We start from the raw sequence: 16,163 nt of genomic DNA, 5'->3' as shown, positions 1-16,163 counted from the left end.
ACACTTTGTTCTTTCTTCAGGTTCCATTCTTAAGCCTCTACCCGACTATTCTTCTGTTTGGGACATTTTGTAACCAAACTACCCTGAGTTCTCTCCTTGGTGAGTTACAGAGACTGCAGGAGGTGGAGGAAACTTTATTTGTGGCAAATGAGATCCTGGGGAATAACTTTCAAGGCCAGGACCCCTGAGTGGAGGTGAATGGGTTTCTTTTATTTAGGGTTAGGATGCATATTCGGAAAGGGGAGTTTTGCCATCGCGTGTAAAGGTGGGCATAAGGCTGCACAGCATATTTAGAAGACATGCCTATACTTGTATCCCATGTTAATGAAGCTTGTGCTCCTCCTTGGGCTGAGATGTTAACAGTATAATGAAGTAGAGGAAACTGTCAGGTACTCTATGGTCCATCTACTGTGGTGTGAGTCAGTGGCCAATCTCAAACCGGTCTAGGCTAGCAAGCTCTTGCTATTGTTTGCCTCTAAAAGATAAGGTTAACATTCCTGTGAAGAAGTGGGAGGGGGTTGTCTTCCCAGCGACAATTTTAACCTCATTAACCCTATAAGGCACAGTTTCCCTTTCTCCCCTCTCCCTTCCTCCTTTCCTTCACTTAATTTCTTGTCATCCTTAAGGTTTCGGTGTCAAAGTCCCTTCTTTGAAGAAGCCTTTCCAGACCTCTTAAGTTGAATTAGACATAATAACAGTATCTGCTGAGTCTGCTGAATGATTATTATATGCTTTATATGTGTTATTATATGCTTTACAAGTATTATTTAATTCTCCTCACAAGGCAATGACATAGACACTATTATCTCCATTTAAGATACGGTAACCGAGGTGGTGCATGCATGGCTCAGGTCATGATCTCATGGTTCATGGGATGGAGCCCCACATCGGGATCACTGCTGTCAGTGCAGATCCCACTTCAGATCCTCTGTCCCCCTCTCTCTGTGCCCCTCCCCTGCTCGCTCTGTTTCTCTCAAAAATAAACATTTATTTTTAAAATATATATATATATTTTTAATGTTTAAGTTTTTTTATTTTTGAGAAAGAGAGAGAGACAGAGTGTGAGCAGGGGAGGAGCAGAGAGAGAGGGAGACACAGAATCTGAAGCAGGCTCCAAGCTGTTAGCACAGAGCCCAATGTGGGGCTCAAACCCACAGACTGCGAGATCGTGACCTGAGCCGAAGTCAGACTTTCAACTGACTGAGCCACCCAGGCACCCCCGAAATAAATAAGCATTTAAAAATAAATAAAGGACTTTCTCCTTGGAAGCAGCTCCTGTGAGAGCAGGAATGGTGTCTTACTCACTGTCATTTAACACAGTTCCTGACACAAGAGGTGTTCAATAATTTTTTATTGAATGCCTGGATATTAAATGGCACATGAAAGTGTCTTTTCAAAGAAGTCCTATCTCTTTATGCTAGGAAAATTCCAAGGATGTAATTCCCATTCTTATATGGGAACAGAAGATTTCATGGAATTAGCATTCAAGCTGAGCCTTAAGGATTTTCCAGGAAGAATCTGGTGGGTGTGTGGGGAATCGTGAGAATACTGATATCAGCTAAGAGGCATGAACTTGAGCGATGAAAGTAGAAGGAGAGAACCAATAAATATTTGCGAGCCCACTTGTCAGGCAATATTCTAGGAGCTAGGGATACAGTGATAAAGAGTCCAACTTCTCCTGGAGAGAGAGAATTATAGGCACTAATGCATGTGAAAAAATTAAAATAAGATGATGTGGTTGAGGGTATGTATGAGAACTGGGTTAATTAGTACAGTCAGGGGGATAAGGAATAGATGTTAAAAGTACTCTGCTGGTGGGGCACCTGGGTGGCTCAGTCGGTTGAGTGTCTGACTTCGGCTCAGTTCATGATCTCACAGTCTGTGAGTTCGAGCCCCACGTCGGGTTCTGTGCTGACAGCTCAGAGCCTGAGCCTGCTTCAGATTCTGTGTTTTGCTCTCTCTGCCCCTCCCCCGCTCATGCTCTATCTCTCTCTGTCAAAAATAAATAAACATTAAAAAAAAAAAAAAGTACTGTGCTGGTACAGTAAATCGCACTTAGCTACAAATTAGGGATGGAACCAGAAAAGGGAGAGGTGTTAAACCTGGATGAGGAAGAACATTATGGAATTGGAGTAATAGTTCTGAAGGGGTTAATAGTCTACCAAAGTAGTATGAAAATTACTTGAAACAGAAAATATCTGATCAGCAGCTAAAGAAATAAAAAATAAAGCAAGAAATGTAAGCAGAGCCTCCCAAATACAGCTGCCATGTTTCCCTATATCTTACCCCAATGAGGGAATCTCCTGATTGGAAAAGACTGACCATCATAAAAAGTGTGAATTCAGCTGCTCATTAGCTTCAAAAAGCCCAACAGAACTTTCCACAATTTTAAGTATGAAGCCCTAATCCCCCTTTTTTAGGTGTTAGTTATAACTTTATCTCTGGCTATCTAGTTACCCGTTACTGAACAATTCTCCTTTCTCTGGGTAATACATCTATTGTTCAGATAATTTGCAGGTAACTCACATTCAACTACATGAATCTGAGATGGTAGAGGAAAAGATTTCCTCCCAACACTACTCAACCCTGGCAGCCGTTAAAAATAAACTAGGCAGCTTCCAAAAAATGCTCATGCCCATACCCTCCTGGCCCCCCACCCATTTTTATTCAATTATCTGGGATGGACCCAAGTAGTAGAGTTTTTAAAAACTCTTCAGGTGCTTCTAATACACAGGTTAGAGAATCCAGTATTAAGTGTTATATCTTTCAGTGCTTCTCAACTTTTTTTTTAATGTTTATTTATTTTTGAGAGAGAGACAGAGCACAAGCAGGCAAGGGGCAGAGAGAGACAGAGACACAGAATCCAAAGCAGGCACAGAGTCCGATTCAATGTGGGGCTCAAACCGACAAACCGTGAGATCATGACCTGAGCCAAAGTTGGATACTTAACCGACTGAGCCACGCAGGCGCCCCAGTGCTTCTTAATGTGCAAGCAAATCACCTGAGGATCTTGTTAAAACTCAGATTCTGTCTCTGTAAGTCTGGGGTGAGAACCAAGAAGCTGCATTTCAAATGAGCTCCTAGGTGATGCCAATGCTGCTGGTCTACTTACTACACTTTGAATAGCAAGGCTTTCTTCACCCAAGGTCTATTCACCTTTCCTTTTCAATCTTCAGAAACATTTCGCCTGAGGGTAACTTATTACCTAGGCTACACAGTTGTGGCTTGATCGAAACCACTTAAAGAAGTTGTTGCTATTGACCACATGAAATTGAGTTGAGACTGTAGTGGTCTGATCAAACCTGTTTGTCAAACCTACACCTATCAAACTAGATCACTGTTTTATTTTATTTTAATTTTTTTTTTTAGTGTTTATTTATTCTTGAGAGAGAGACACAGAGCGTGAGTAGGGGAGGAGCAGAGAGAGAGGGAGACACAGAATCCGAAGCAGGCTCCAGGCTCCGAGCTGTCAGCACAGAGCCCGACATGGGGCTCGAACCCACGAACCGTGAGATCATGACCTGAGCCGAAGTCGGACGCTTAACCGACTGAGCCACCCAGGCGCCCCACTAGATCACTGTTTTAACTAAGCTTTCCCACAAGCTTGTTTTATTCCACTTAAAAAACCTTTAGTGTACAACGACACAAGTTGTCTTGGTGTTTAAAGGGGAGAGAAGCCTTCCACATAAAAGCCAGGTGTTCCTCGACTTGAAAATATTAAGCGTTACTATCTTAGAATGCCACAAGATGGGGATATGACTCTATGAAAAGCAAAATAAAACAAATTCTACTTTCTGCTTTATCTGTTTCAATAGGCTTCTTTTTATATGCCTATTTTTTCTACTGTTGTTCTGCCTTACTTGAAATAATTACTCGCCATTTTCAGCGGATAGGAAAACAACAGTGTGATAATAAATAAATTATAGTAGAATAACATGATGGAATGCTATGTAACTATTTTAAATGGTATTTATTTTAAAAAAATCTGTAGAAAGGGGCACTTTGTGTGGCTTTGACGCAGGTCATGATCTTGTGGTTTGTGAGTTCGGGCCCCACATTGGGCTCTGCTGTCAGCACAGAGCCCACTTTGGATCCTCTGTCCCTCTCTCTCTCAGCCCCTCCCCCCTCTCTCTTTCTCTCAAAAATAAATTTAAAAAACTTCAAAATCTGTAGAAATATGGAAAATGTTTGCCAAACATTAATTTTTAATTACTGTTAAATTAATTAAACAAAGGAGCCATCAGGGTGTTTCTAATAGGTTAGCTGCCTACCTAAGCAAACCAAAGCCTAAACCTGTCAATGCCTCAAGGTTAAGAAATCCAAACCTAGGCACAACTAATCACAGACAACAAGGCCGCCTTAAGCTATAGCCAATCACATAATTCCCTGCTTTCCTTCTACCTCTTCTCTATAAAAGTCTTGCCCCTACCTCCCACCAAGTGGAGAGCTCCTAACTACTTCCCTTTTGACATTGCCTTATTCAAGTGGATTTTTGCTCAAACTTAAAATCTTAAATATGCCGGTTTATATTTTACCAGTACACACTTATGTTCACACTAGGACTACAATAATTTTTAAAAGTGTAATAACTAAGAGATGGAATGAGAGAGCAACATGTAACACTGAAAGGCTATTAGGATTGTGTGTAATATTTTTATTTCATTCAAAAACGTTTTGTATTATATCATCTTTTCAACAATATAAACATTAAAACAAGAGGATCTAAATGGTTGGGAAAATGAAGATTTACTTGTTTAGGTGGCAGGATTATGGATGTATTTTCTTTTATATAATTTTAATTTGATGTTGGGAAAATAATAAACATATCTTATTAAAAATGGACAGGTTGGGGGCGTCTGGGTGGCTCAGTCAGTTAAGTGTCTGAGGCTGACTCTTGATTTCGGCTCAGGTCGCGTTCGTGGGTTTGAGCCCTGCATGGAGCTGCCCCTCCTCCGCTTGTGTTCTCTCTCTCTCTCTCTCAAAAATAAATAAATCATTAAAAAATTTAAAAAAAAAAAAAAAGAGCAGCCTATCTTGACAAATACAGAGTCCAGATTTCTCAAGCTTCCTTTCTCTGCTTTCGCAATTCATTAGGGTATTAGTTGTGGTCCTGCAAAAAGATGTTAAACTTTCTCAGAGGAACTTGCCAATTGCTAAGTCAAAGTTCTTTTTGTCAGCTGCCCTTCCTTGCTGATGAGGCTAATGAATATTGTGAAGTCCAACATTTAGAGCTAAAACAATCACTCCTTGCTGTTTTTCTTTTTAAAGCTTTTCTTTCCTTTCTTTCTTTCTTTCTCCCTTCCTTCCTTCCTTCCTTTCTTTTTTTTCTTTCTTTCTTTCTTTCTTTCTTTCTTTCTTCCTTCCTTTCTTTCTTTCTTTCTTTCTTTCTTTCTTTCTTTCTTGTCCCAGGTGGCATCTAACCAAATGGCAAATACTATACAGAGGTTTCAATTTCTACTGAGGTGTCAAATTGCATAAAAGTTAAGATGACACTGATCTGACAGAGCAAGGAGTTATAAAGATTTTGGGGGGCACCTGGGTGGCTCAGTTGGTTAACTGTCCAACTTCAGGTTATGATCTCATGGTTTGTGAGTTTGGGCTGCCCCGCGTCAGGCTCCGTGGTGACAGCTCAGAGCCTGGAGCCTGCTTGGGATTCTGTGTCTCCCTTGCTCTCTGCCCCTCCCCCACTCACGCTCTGTCTCTGCCTCTCAAAAATAAATTTAAAATGTTAAAAAAAATTTTTTTTAAGATTTTGGAATTATCACAATATTTATCCCTAATTAATTTAATATTCAAAAAAGTACACTAGGTACCTTTTTTTCTATGACTCTACAGTTGTGAACATTCTGAACCTGCACAGGTTCTTTTTAAATTTTTTTTTTTAATGTTTATTTATTCTTTTTTAAAAATTTTTATTATTATTATTATTATTTTTTAATGTTTATTCTTGAGGGAGAGAGACAGAGTGTGAGTGGGGCAGGGGCAGAGAGAGAGGGAGACACAGAATCCAAAGCAGGCTCCAGGCTCTGAGCTGTCAGCGCAGAGCCCCACGCAGGGCTCAAATTCAGGAGCCTTGAGATCATGACCTGAGCTGAAGTCAGCAGCTTAACCAACTGAGCCACCCAGGCGCCCCTGAACCTACAAAGGTTCTTTTAACCTTTTTTGTGCCACATCATAATGTTTTAAAATGAATACAATATATAGGATTTTTTTAAAAAACAATTAAACAAACTGAATTAAAATACAGTCATCAAAAATTTTATTTATTTTGAGAGAGAGAGAGAGAACAAGCAGGGGAGGGGCAGAGAGAGAGGGAAAGAGAGAGAGAGAATCGCAAGCAGGCTCTGCACTATCAGTGCGAGATCACGACCTGAGCCGAAATCAAGAGTTGGACGCTTAACCCACTGAGCTGCCCAGCCACCTCAAAATATTTTTAAAATGTGTAAATAGTTGTATGTGTCTCTACTGGCAGATCAAATAATAAGATCTAGAAGTGGATCCCATAATTTCTGCAATTTTGAAGTAATGAGGAGTGGAAATGACATTTTGAGATAATTATTGTGAAATGAAAGTATTTGTGGTTTCTATGAGAGTGACAAAAATCACAAGTATTGTTAATACTAATTGCATTCATAACCAAAAAAAAAAAGTTAAATTTCAATCAGAAGTTAATGAAACCAATGATAAACCTCTGATTGTATCCATGGAGTTCAGGTTAAGAACTCTAGGACTGAAGGTTTCCCCAAAATATCGACAGTGTTTCTCTCAGTGGTGTAAATAATGGGTGGCTTAAGTTTTTCTTCTTTTCTGTATTTTTCCAAATTTCCACAATATGCAAAGTTCACTTTTATAATTATAAAAGACATGCACGTCTTATTTACAAAAATGAGAGGGGTGTATTGCTTGGTAAGATTTAGAGTATAGAAATAAAATTGGAAAAACAAAGCAATACTTGAAAAATATCCTTTAGAGGAAAAAATATAAACAAAATCCTGGATGAAGACAGAAAAACGGAACCTGACTTTCATAAAAGAGACTTAAACCTGGTGAGACTGTTATGCCTTTTATCTTTACAGACAAAGGGATCATCAATTCTTTAATACATGATGCTGCCTCAGGGCTGAAGCACCATAATTGTTTTAACAGGCCACAAGCCACTCTTGAGCCACATCCGAAGTTAAAAAGAAGAAGAAGAAGAAGAAGAAGAAGAAGAAGAAGAAGAAGAAGAAGAAGAAGAAGGAGAAGAAAGAACCCACAGGACGCTGTTACTCATGAGTTTAGTAATTTTATTATCCATACTTTCTACATCTTTCTTTCTTGGTACGGAGTCCCAGCCAAGCCTCATTTGTCTACTCAATGCTCCACTCAGTGGTTCGGAAGAGAGAAACTCCCAGGTCCTACAAGACCCTCTTGGACCTGAGCCCTGCCTCTACCTCCCCAACTTCCAAATGCATTCTCCATGTGGCAGCCTCTTGATTCTTCCAATAAGTCAACCTTGTTCCAGCCTCAGGGATTTTGCCTTTCCTGGTCCTCCAACCTGGCAAATTCCTCCTCCAGAGTTCTCCCAGACCAGTCCGGATCCTCATCTTGGCAGCTCCAGGGTCTTTCCTCAGAGAGATTTTCCTGACTGTCCTATTGCACGTCCCCAAGCCACCTCTGCCGGTCATATTACTTTCAGCAGCACTCTTTGAAATTATTTACGTATTGTTTCTCTTACTAGGAAGGAAGGTACTTGAAGGCAGAGACCTTCAATATTCACCGCTGTACCCTTGGCGCCTAAAACTACCTGGCTCAGGAATGAATGAATGAGCGTATACCTGTGGATCGATTCCTTAGAGCGTACTCTGGCTTAGAAATAGAAATCAGTTTGCCGAGAGAAAGCGCATTAACAGCGGCTTTAATCGGCAGGCTGAGTTGGCCCAATGCAGTCTCTGCAGTAGACAATCACAAAACCCCAGCCCAACCTACAGGCGAATTACAAGCTCTGGATCTGCGCCACACCGCTTGTCCCGGAACCGCGGCTGCGCCGAGCGTGAGACGGGGCCGAACGGGGCGGGGCCGAAAGCCGCTCTCCGGAAGTGGGTCCAGAGCCGGCGAGAGTTACGCTGGCGGGCGGTCTAGAGCGGCGCGTCCCGGCCGGGAGGGAGCGAGCGAGACATGGAAGATGAGCAGAGCTTCTCGGATATCTGTGGCGGCCGCCTGGCCCTGCAGCGCCGCTACTACTCCCCGTCCTGCCGAGAGTTCTGCATCAGCTGCCCTCGGCTCTCGTTGCGCTCGCTCACCGCTGTCACCTGCACGGTGTGGCTAGCGGCCTACGGACTCTTCACCCTCTGCGAGGTAATGGCCTGTCGGCCCCTTCCCGAGGTCGGAGTCGAGGGCTCGGGTTTGGAAGGGTCTTTGGGGTCTTAGGGTCGAGCCTGGCCCTCCCGCCAGACCCTCCTGCTGTTGTAGGGTCGGAGGGCGGGAACTCACTGGTTCCGCTGCTGCACAGCTATTTTCTTTACGTTTAGTGGTTTGTACTCCTGTACTTTATCCCTCTCACGGGTCGTGCTCTGCTCTGCGGTTCCACCTAGCATACAAGTAGTCCTTGCACGACAGTCTAAAAGTTTAACTTTCATGTGCTGTACGTAGTACATGCTCGCAGTAATTCAGTTCCAAGAGTTGAGAGAACTATTAAGTGGATCGTCCTCATCCATCATTTCCACTCCTAGAGGAATCACTGTTAATAATACCTTAGGTCTTAGGGAAACTTGTCTTTGCCTCCACAATATGTATGTGTGAACACACACACACACACACACAACGTTGAGAGCTTGGTAATTCTTCCTAATTTCTGTTTTTTAAGGCAATCTAACACCTCCCCCCCCCCCCAGTCCCTTCCCCCAACTTCGAGTATTTTCTAAAGAATTACGAAGTTTCAGAGAGGAGTTGTTTCTGTGCTCACTTTCCAGACTCATTCCTACTTTCTGAGCCTCAGTTTTCACATGTCTAAAATGGAATTGCTGTCTGCCATGCTAGCTTCACCGTATTGTGAGGGTCACATGCAGTAGCTTTGTGACAGCCCTCAAATAAAAGGAGTCACCTTAATTGCCCTTTTCAGGATGAGTTTAGTTTTAATTTCATATGTAGTGCCCTGAATTGAATATTTTATTCTAGGAGTGATTGACCAGAGCTAGGACTATTTATTTCTGTAATTTGGATATTGTTTTCATTACTGCATTCATTGGCTTTTTTGCCACCAGAGTGTGGTAATTTGGCACAGGTATATGCAAAATTAAGTTTGCTGTAATTTGTACCAAACTGTATCTAAAAGTTGGTTCTTAAGTCAGTTGAATTGGTTAAGTTGCGAGGACAGTCCTCCCTCCCCCTAAAAAGATTTAATTTATAATGTAGTTGAATTTTAATACTAGCCTGAATTCTGGCCATGTGCCCATGTGAGGTGAAGGGAACAGATATTTATTAAATGCCCACTGATTGCCAGCTGCTTTCCTGAATGCCTAGTTTTAACCTTAGAAGAAAACCAAGGCTCAGAAAGAATAATAACTTACCCAAAGTCACAGAGCCAGCAAACAGCATACCTGGGGTTCAAACCCAGGGCTGACTCTGAAACCGTTTCTTTTTCACTATACTGTCTCCTCCGTGGAGAGGGCTTGCTTAAGCAACATTTTTAAATAGAAGTCTTTTTTATGCCAACTCCTTTTTGTACTCTCATCCTGGTGTGTCCCACTTACCTCCATCACGTGCCCGGGGCTCAGTAACCTTATCTTCCTTTAAACTCTACTGCAACACTTCTTAAGGGCTCTGTGTACCAAAGTTTCTTACCTTTCCTTGTGTTCAAAACTGTTTGTCAGAGTAATGAATCTCAGGGGTGAGAAGAAGTCTGATGAAAGAATTTATAAAAACATGAGACTTAATTTCAGCCCAAATAAATACTGAATTGTTAGAATTTCAGACAGAAAAATGAAGTATAAAGAATGCAGGCAGTAATGAAGTTTTGAGCAGGGATTACCTTATTAAAAAACTGATACGGATTAAATCCTCTAACATTTATTGTTTTTCATCCCTTCTTTCCTTCTTGTTTTTGAATTCACAATTCTATTAAAATTGTAGGTTATTACCTTATTCCAACCGGGAATGCTTTTCCCCCTTCCTTTCCTCAACCAAATATATCTGTCTGTAACCATCACCTCTCTGCACCAATGAAATCCTTCCTTGGAGATCTTCATGGGATATCCTTGTGTGCTTTGATGTCTCTCTCTCACTCTCTTTTAATCCTTTCTTAGGCACAGTTTTCATAGTATTCTCCAAAAATATTTTATATGTATTAATTTTGCCTCTAATACATCTGTAAGGGCCAGGACTGAATTTTTTTTTCTCTGTATTCATCCATAATGCTTATTCAGTTAAGACTGTGAACCAGACATTGTACTAGATACTAGACATTTAATTAACTCAAAATAGATATTTCTGGATCACCAGAGACCCTGCACATAGATTTTTCTACCCTCCATTCATTAGTCAACAAGTAATTATCAGTACAGAGGTCAGCAAACTTTATCTTTAAAAGGCCAAATAGAGGGGCTCCTGGGTGGCTCAGTCAGTTAAGTGTCCAACTTTGGCTCAGGTCATGATCTCGCGGTCCACTGTCCATGGGTTCAAGCCCTGCATCAGGCTCTGCGCTCATGGCTCAGAGCCTGGAGCCTGCTTCAGATTCTGTGTCTCCCTCTCTCTCTGCCGCTCCCTGCTCACACTCTCTCTCTCAAAGTAATAAATAAATATTAAAAAAAAAAAAAAGGCCAAATAGAAAATATTTTAGCCTTTACAGGTCTCTGTCTCATAGTCATCTGTTTCTTTAACAGTTCTTTTAAAAGTGTAAAAATCATGCTTAGCTCAGGGTGGACCAAACAAAAATAGATCACGGGCCCAAACAGACTCTTGATCCAACACTTAACTATGTGTTAGGTAGAACGAAGTAGAAAAGTATTTTCAGAGAAAACCAAAGGCAGCCAGTAGTTAAAGCAATAAAAACATATTTTATTCACTATTGCAGTAGGAGAAAAGAGATCTCAGTGTAGAATTGGGCTCAGTTCTGAATACAGCAAGGACAAGTGGGAATTTATAGCCAAGGAGCACAGTGGGGGTCAATGGATGGAAAATGGCTAAAAAGAAACATCAAAGGTGAAGGGAGATTCTGGCTAAATTGACATGATTCTTGCTAAAGGCAGGTGAGGGTCATCAGATTCTTGGTACAGCCTATTGGGTAGTGCAGGCCCAATAAGGATGGACACCGAGGTTGAGGGTTTAGAAGAGCCTGACTAGAGTTAGGTCAAAGAAGGCATCATGTCAGTCATAAAGAATAAGATACTTCGCCTTCTGTCGGTTAAGTGTCTGACTTTGGTTCAGGTCATGATCTCCTGGTTTGTGAGTTCAAGCTCCACATTGGGCACTGTGCTGACAACAGGGAGCCTGCTTGGAATTCTTGCTCTCTTCTCTTTCTCTGCTCCTTCCGTGCTCATGCTTTCTTTCTCTCTCAAAATAAACTTAAAAAAAAAAAAAAAAAAGGATAAGATACTTCTTGCCTTCAAGGAATGACAGTAAATTACTGAATCTCTTTTGAGAGATCAGTGATTTTTTTTCTCTGTGCCATCCTCCTAAATAATAGCTTTTTTGGGGAAAAAAATAATGGCACATGAAAAAACATACATCAATTGAAAAACACATTCAACTTCAAAAGGCTGTAAATGTGGTTTTTTTTTTTAATTTATTTTTTTTTAACGTTTATTTTTGAGACAGAGAGAGACAGAGCATGAATGGGGGAGGATCAGAGAGAGAGGGAGACACAGAATCTGAAACAGGCTCCAGGCTCTGAGCTGTCAGCACAGAGCCCGACGCGGGGCTTGAACTCACGGACCACGAGATCATGACCTGAGTCGAAGTCGGACGCTTAACCGACTGAGCCACCCAGGCGCCCCTGTAAATGTGTTTTAGAATCAAAGGCATAAATACCATTTTTGAGCCCGTAACACATAAGTTAGTCATTTCAGCTACTCAGTCACAACCCAAAAGAACTAAAAGAGTCCTAAATGATACAATCTTTATTATTTAACAAAACAAGAAGTCAGGAGGTAGGAGGGCTCTAGAAGGCATAAGAGGCTTAGTTGATTTTGATTCTTTTCATATTCCTGCTCTTCCACCCTTGGTCCACTCTACTTGTCCTCAGCCTGGCTTTCTACATTTGTCTACAGTCTGGCAGAGTAGTAGTAGCCCCATAGTAGTTCCAGGCATCAAAACTTTTAAGAGGAAGGGACCCTCTCTTCCTTAGGTCTCTTTTTTTTTTTTTTTAATTTTTTTTTCCAACGTTTATTTATTTTTGGAATAGAGAGAGACAGAGCATGAACGGGGGAGGGGCAGAGAGAGAGGGAGACACAGAATCGGAAACAGGCTCCAGGCTCTGAGCCATCAGCCCAGAGCCCGACGCGGGGCTCGAACTCACGGACCGCGAGATCGTGACCTGGCTGAAGTCGGACGCTTAACCGACTGCGCCACCCAGGCGCCCCTTTTAGGTCTCTTTTTAAGATGGACTTCATTTTCCAGAAGCCTCTCCAGCAGACTAGCCAGAGTTGTGTCATGTGCTCATTTCTAACGTAGTCATTGGCAGAACAAAGAGGAACCAATCATGATTCACCCCCAAGTTCTATTAGGAAGGAGGAGGGGGGCTGTTGAGTACTATCTGCTACCCTGTGCTAAGCATCTTACTATGAACTGTCTGGTTTTGCACTGTATATTCTGCTGATGGAACATGAGAGACAATGGTGTAAATCCTTAAGTTTCAGTTTTGGAAGAAAAATCTCTGAGAGTGGTGCGATGGTAGATACTGTTTTTTTTTTTTTAATTTTTTTTTTTTCAACATTTATTTATTTTTGGGACAGAGAGAGACAGAGTATGAATGGGGGAGGGGCAGAGAGAGAGGGAGACACAGAATCGGAAACAGGCTCCAGGCTCTGAGCCATCAGCCCAGAGCCCGACGCGGGGCTCGAACTCACGGACCGCGAGATCGTGACCTGGCTGAAGTCGGACGCTTAACCAACTGCGCCACCCAGGCGCCCCAGATACTGTTTTGATGGAGATTCTCCTCCAACACCTATCCATTTACTGCCTGGATATATTTCATCATCTGCTTTCCCAGCACACAGCACTACAGAGCTGAAATAAAAGTGATTTCCTCTTCCTCCATGCATGTTCTTCTCATCTGTTCAACTCACAGCAGAACACAGACTTTTTTTGGCATTGCCTAGAGGGGACCTGTTAAACAGCAGAGATCTGTGCAGGAGGATCACTTGGTAATCTTATCGCCTGTGTCTGGCTCTCTCTTCAGAACAGCATAATCCTCTCTGCTGCCATCTTCATCACCCTCTTAGGCCTGCTTGGTTACCTGCATTTTGTCAAGATTGATCAGGAGACCCTGTTAATCATAGATTCCCTTGGTATCCAGATGACCTCATCTTATGCTTCAGGCAAAGAAAGCACTACCTTCATTGAGATGGGCAAGGTGAAGGATGTTATCATCAATGAAGGTATTTACATGGTAAGTAGTTGAGTAGTATTACAGGTTTCTCCCATGGCCTTTGCCTGGATCTAAATGAGTCTTAATACCTAAAGTGTTTGATGTCACAGAATTAAACTTGAAGACTCTGTTCCAGTATTGTAGTGTTTCCTTTATGGCTAGCATGTCTATAAACCTTGAAAGTGAAATTTATACTGAAAAGGTACATTCCTTTATTTTTAGGGATATAATAAGTTTTCATAGATAGGGAGTCAGCATTTCAAGTTTATTTTTTAGCCTGATTTCAAAATCATCTCTGGTTGTTGTTGCTGCTGCTGTTTTGTCATTTTCATCTAAAGAATGAGAATATACTCTCTCACTTCAAAAGTGATCAAGTGTTCTACTACGTAGAGATAACCATTTATAAAAAAGTTTTTAGCCTTCCCTTGAAGAAAACAAAATGAGTTTCACTTAGATTTCTGCTATTTGGTTCATTTTCTTGCAGCAGAAGGTGATTTACTACCTCTGCATTTTATTGAAGGATCCGGTGGAACCACATGGGATATCCCAAGTAGTACCTGTCTTCCAGGTGAGCACAGAACACTTGTGTAAAGTTTCTTCAAAAAATCCGTTACCTTTCCCGGCTCTCTGCATATCCATTGCTACTTATATTCGGTAGGAATGTCAACTTTTGTTGTCAAGAACGTTTGAGGACACTTGACAGCTACTTTTAGTGAGAGTTAGGATTTTAGTTATTTCAAAAGTTTCTTTCTGAAGCAGATATAGGCTTTCAGAAAATACTATGAATTTATACAAATTTTAGAGTAAAAATATATAGTAATTTCTGCCCACAAATCACCATTCATCTACTCTGTTAGGCTGCCAATATATGCTTTTACATAGATGTCATTGATCTACACATACTGCTGTATACTTTTTGTGTCTTGCTTTTTAAATCTAATATACATAATTTCATGCATCTACAGAGGCCATTATACTTATTATTTTAAATGGTTATATTATCATGTTGACTAAGTTTATTTAGCCACCCTACTACAAGGTTTTGAAATCATCTCCAGGTTATTTTTTGTCTTGCTCTTACAAAATTTTCTCATACAAACATGATTATAGTAAATTACTTTGTAAGTATATAAAATATTTATGTATATAGTTAACTGTCTTACTGCCCTTTTTCACAAAAAATTTAAGGCTGCTAAGTGAAAATTCTTTTGCGTTACAGTTCAGAATTATCTTGTTAAAGCTTATGAACAGTATCATAGATTTTTACAGTTTGAGATTTGGCTCCAGAGATTGGACAACTTTACCATACTTTGAGAATTTGTACTTGTTTTTCATAGTCTTGGCTAACAGTGGAGTTAGTTACTTGTTTACTTTAGTATGTAGGTAAAGGAATTTAAAGTTACTAAATTGCTCTTTAAATGACAAAGATACTTTTCATATTTCCTTGTATTACCTATCAGTATTTCCTCTTATTTAAAACTATCCATTTCCTCTATTAATCAACTAGAATCTAGATATTGATTATGCATTTGTAACAATTTATATATTTTGGGTAACAAATTTTCATTAAATACGCCTTCCACATATATTTTTCCCATTCTGTGACTTTTCTGTTAATTTTGGTTGTATTGCATTTCACTGTTCAAAATATTTTAATATTTACATATTAAATTGCCTTTCTTGCCCTTGAGGACTGTTTCACAGCTGTGAATTTCCCAAGAGGGTCTGTCCTTGTTATTCCTTTTGCTTTCTTAGCCAGTAGGGTGCCATCTGGCCTGAGCTTCTGCTTCTCTGGGCTCACACCTGAGCCCTTTAGACCCCTGATGTGCTGAGAGATTGAGGTTGCACATGGATGCAGCACCAGTACGCGCTCTCTTACGTTCATCTTGACTCTGCATTTCTCCCCTTTGGAATTCAGAGTGCCAAGCCCCGCCTGGACTGCTTGATTGAAGTGTACAGGAGCTGCCAGGAGGTCCTGGCGCACCAGAAAGCCACATCAGCAAGTCCATGAGTCCCAGCATTCAGAAGGCCAGTATTGTCTTCCATGGGAGATGACTCCTAAGCCATAGTGGCTGGTTTATTTTCTGCATTCTAAACCATCAGGTGGACACAGTCCTAGGAACCAGTATGGATGCAGTGGATCTCAGAGCCATAGAGCAGGTGACTGGAAACCTAACTCATTGTGTGATGTTGAGCAAAGTCCTTCTGTGTATTGTAGTGATCCGCTTGTAAGGTTTTGCCTACTTTACCAACTAGGGGGAGACCTTAAGAAAAGACATGTCAAAAGTAATGTTAACAAAGAGCACTTTGTGAAATTCCTAAACACATTCAGGTTTACTTTTTGTAGAATTTCTGGAGCAAGACCATGGGAAACTGACATCAGCTATCTTAAGAAACATAATTTCCAACTACATAGTACCCCTGTATAAAAGTTAAGAAAAAAAAAAGTTAAGCCGTTCAGGTACTGGTGAGTAGGAAGAAATGTCCTACAAAAGACTAGTCTCTGTTCACCCAGCTCCTTTGTTCTGTACAGGGTTAATTTATGATGACTCTCTTAATAAACCTATCTCCTTCCAAAACATACACAATAATTGCCTGG

At 40.9% G+C, this 16,163-nt stretch overlaps 1 protein-coding gene across 3 annotated transcripts; it reads left to right on the top strand.

The window, feature by feature from the left end:
* Window positions 1-8,062: 8,062 nt before the first annotated feature.
* PIGH (phosphatidylinositol glycan anchor biosynthesis class H) lies at window positions 8,063-16,147 on the top strand. 3 transcript variants are annotated; one of them, XM_045451362.1, is made up of 4 exons: window positions 8,063-8,337; window positions 13,376-13,585; window positions 14,052-14,132; window positions 15,483-16,147. In XM_045451362.1, exons 1-4 carry the CDS (start codon window positions 8,158-8,160, stop codon window positions 15,573-15,575), a joined length of 564 nt encoding a protein of 187 aa, XP_045307318.1. In that variant the 5' UTR covers window positions 8,063-8,157; the 3' UTR covers window positions 15,576-16,147. The 3 variants fall into 3 exon arrangements, with proteins under 3 accessions (XP_045307318.1, XP_045307317.1, XP_045307319.1); XM_045451361.1 differs by having other exon boundaries at window positions 8,064-8,337; window positions 14,049-14,132; XM_045451363.1 differs by lacking the exon at window positions 15,483-16,147 and adding an exon at window positions 15,320-15,457 and having other exon boundaries at window positions 8,064-8,337; window positions 14,049-14,132.
* The last annotated feature ends 16 nt before the right edge of the window (window positions 16,148-16,163 follow it).

The sequence above is a fragment of the Leopardus geoffroyi genome, chromosome B3 (assembly GCF_018350155.1).
Source record: "Leopardus geoffroyi isolate Oge1 chromosome B3, O.geoffroyi_Oge1_pat1.0, whole genome shotgun sequence".
In the NCBI taxonomy this organism is placed as follows: Eukaryota; Metazoa; Chordata; class Mammalia; order Carnivora; family Felidae; genus Leopardus; species Leopardus geoffroyi.
Note: the sequence above shows the minus strand (reverse complement) of the source record. Positions and strands in the feature narration are given on the sequence as shown.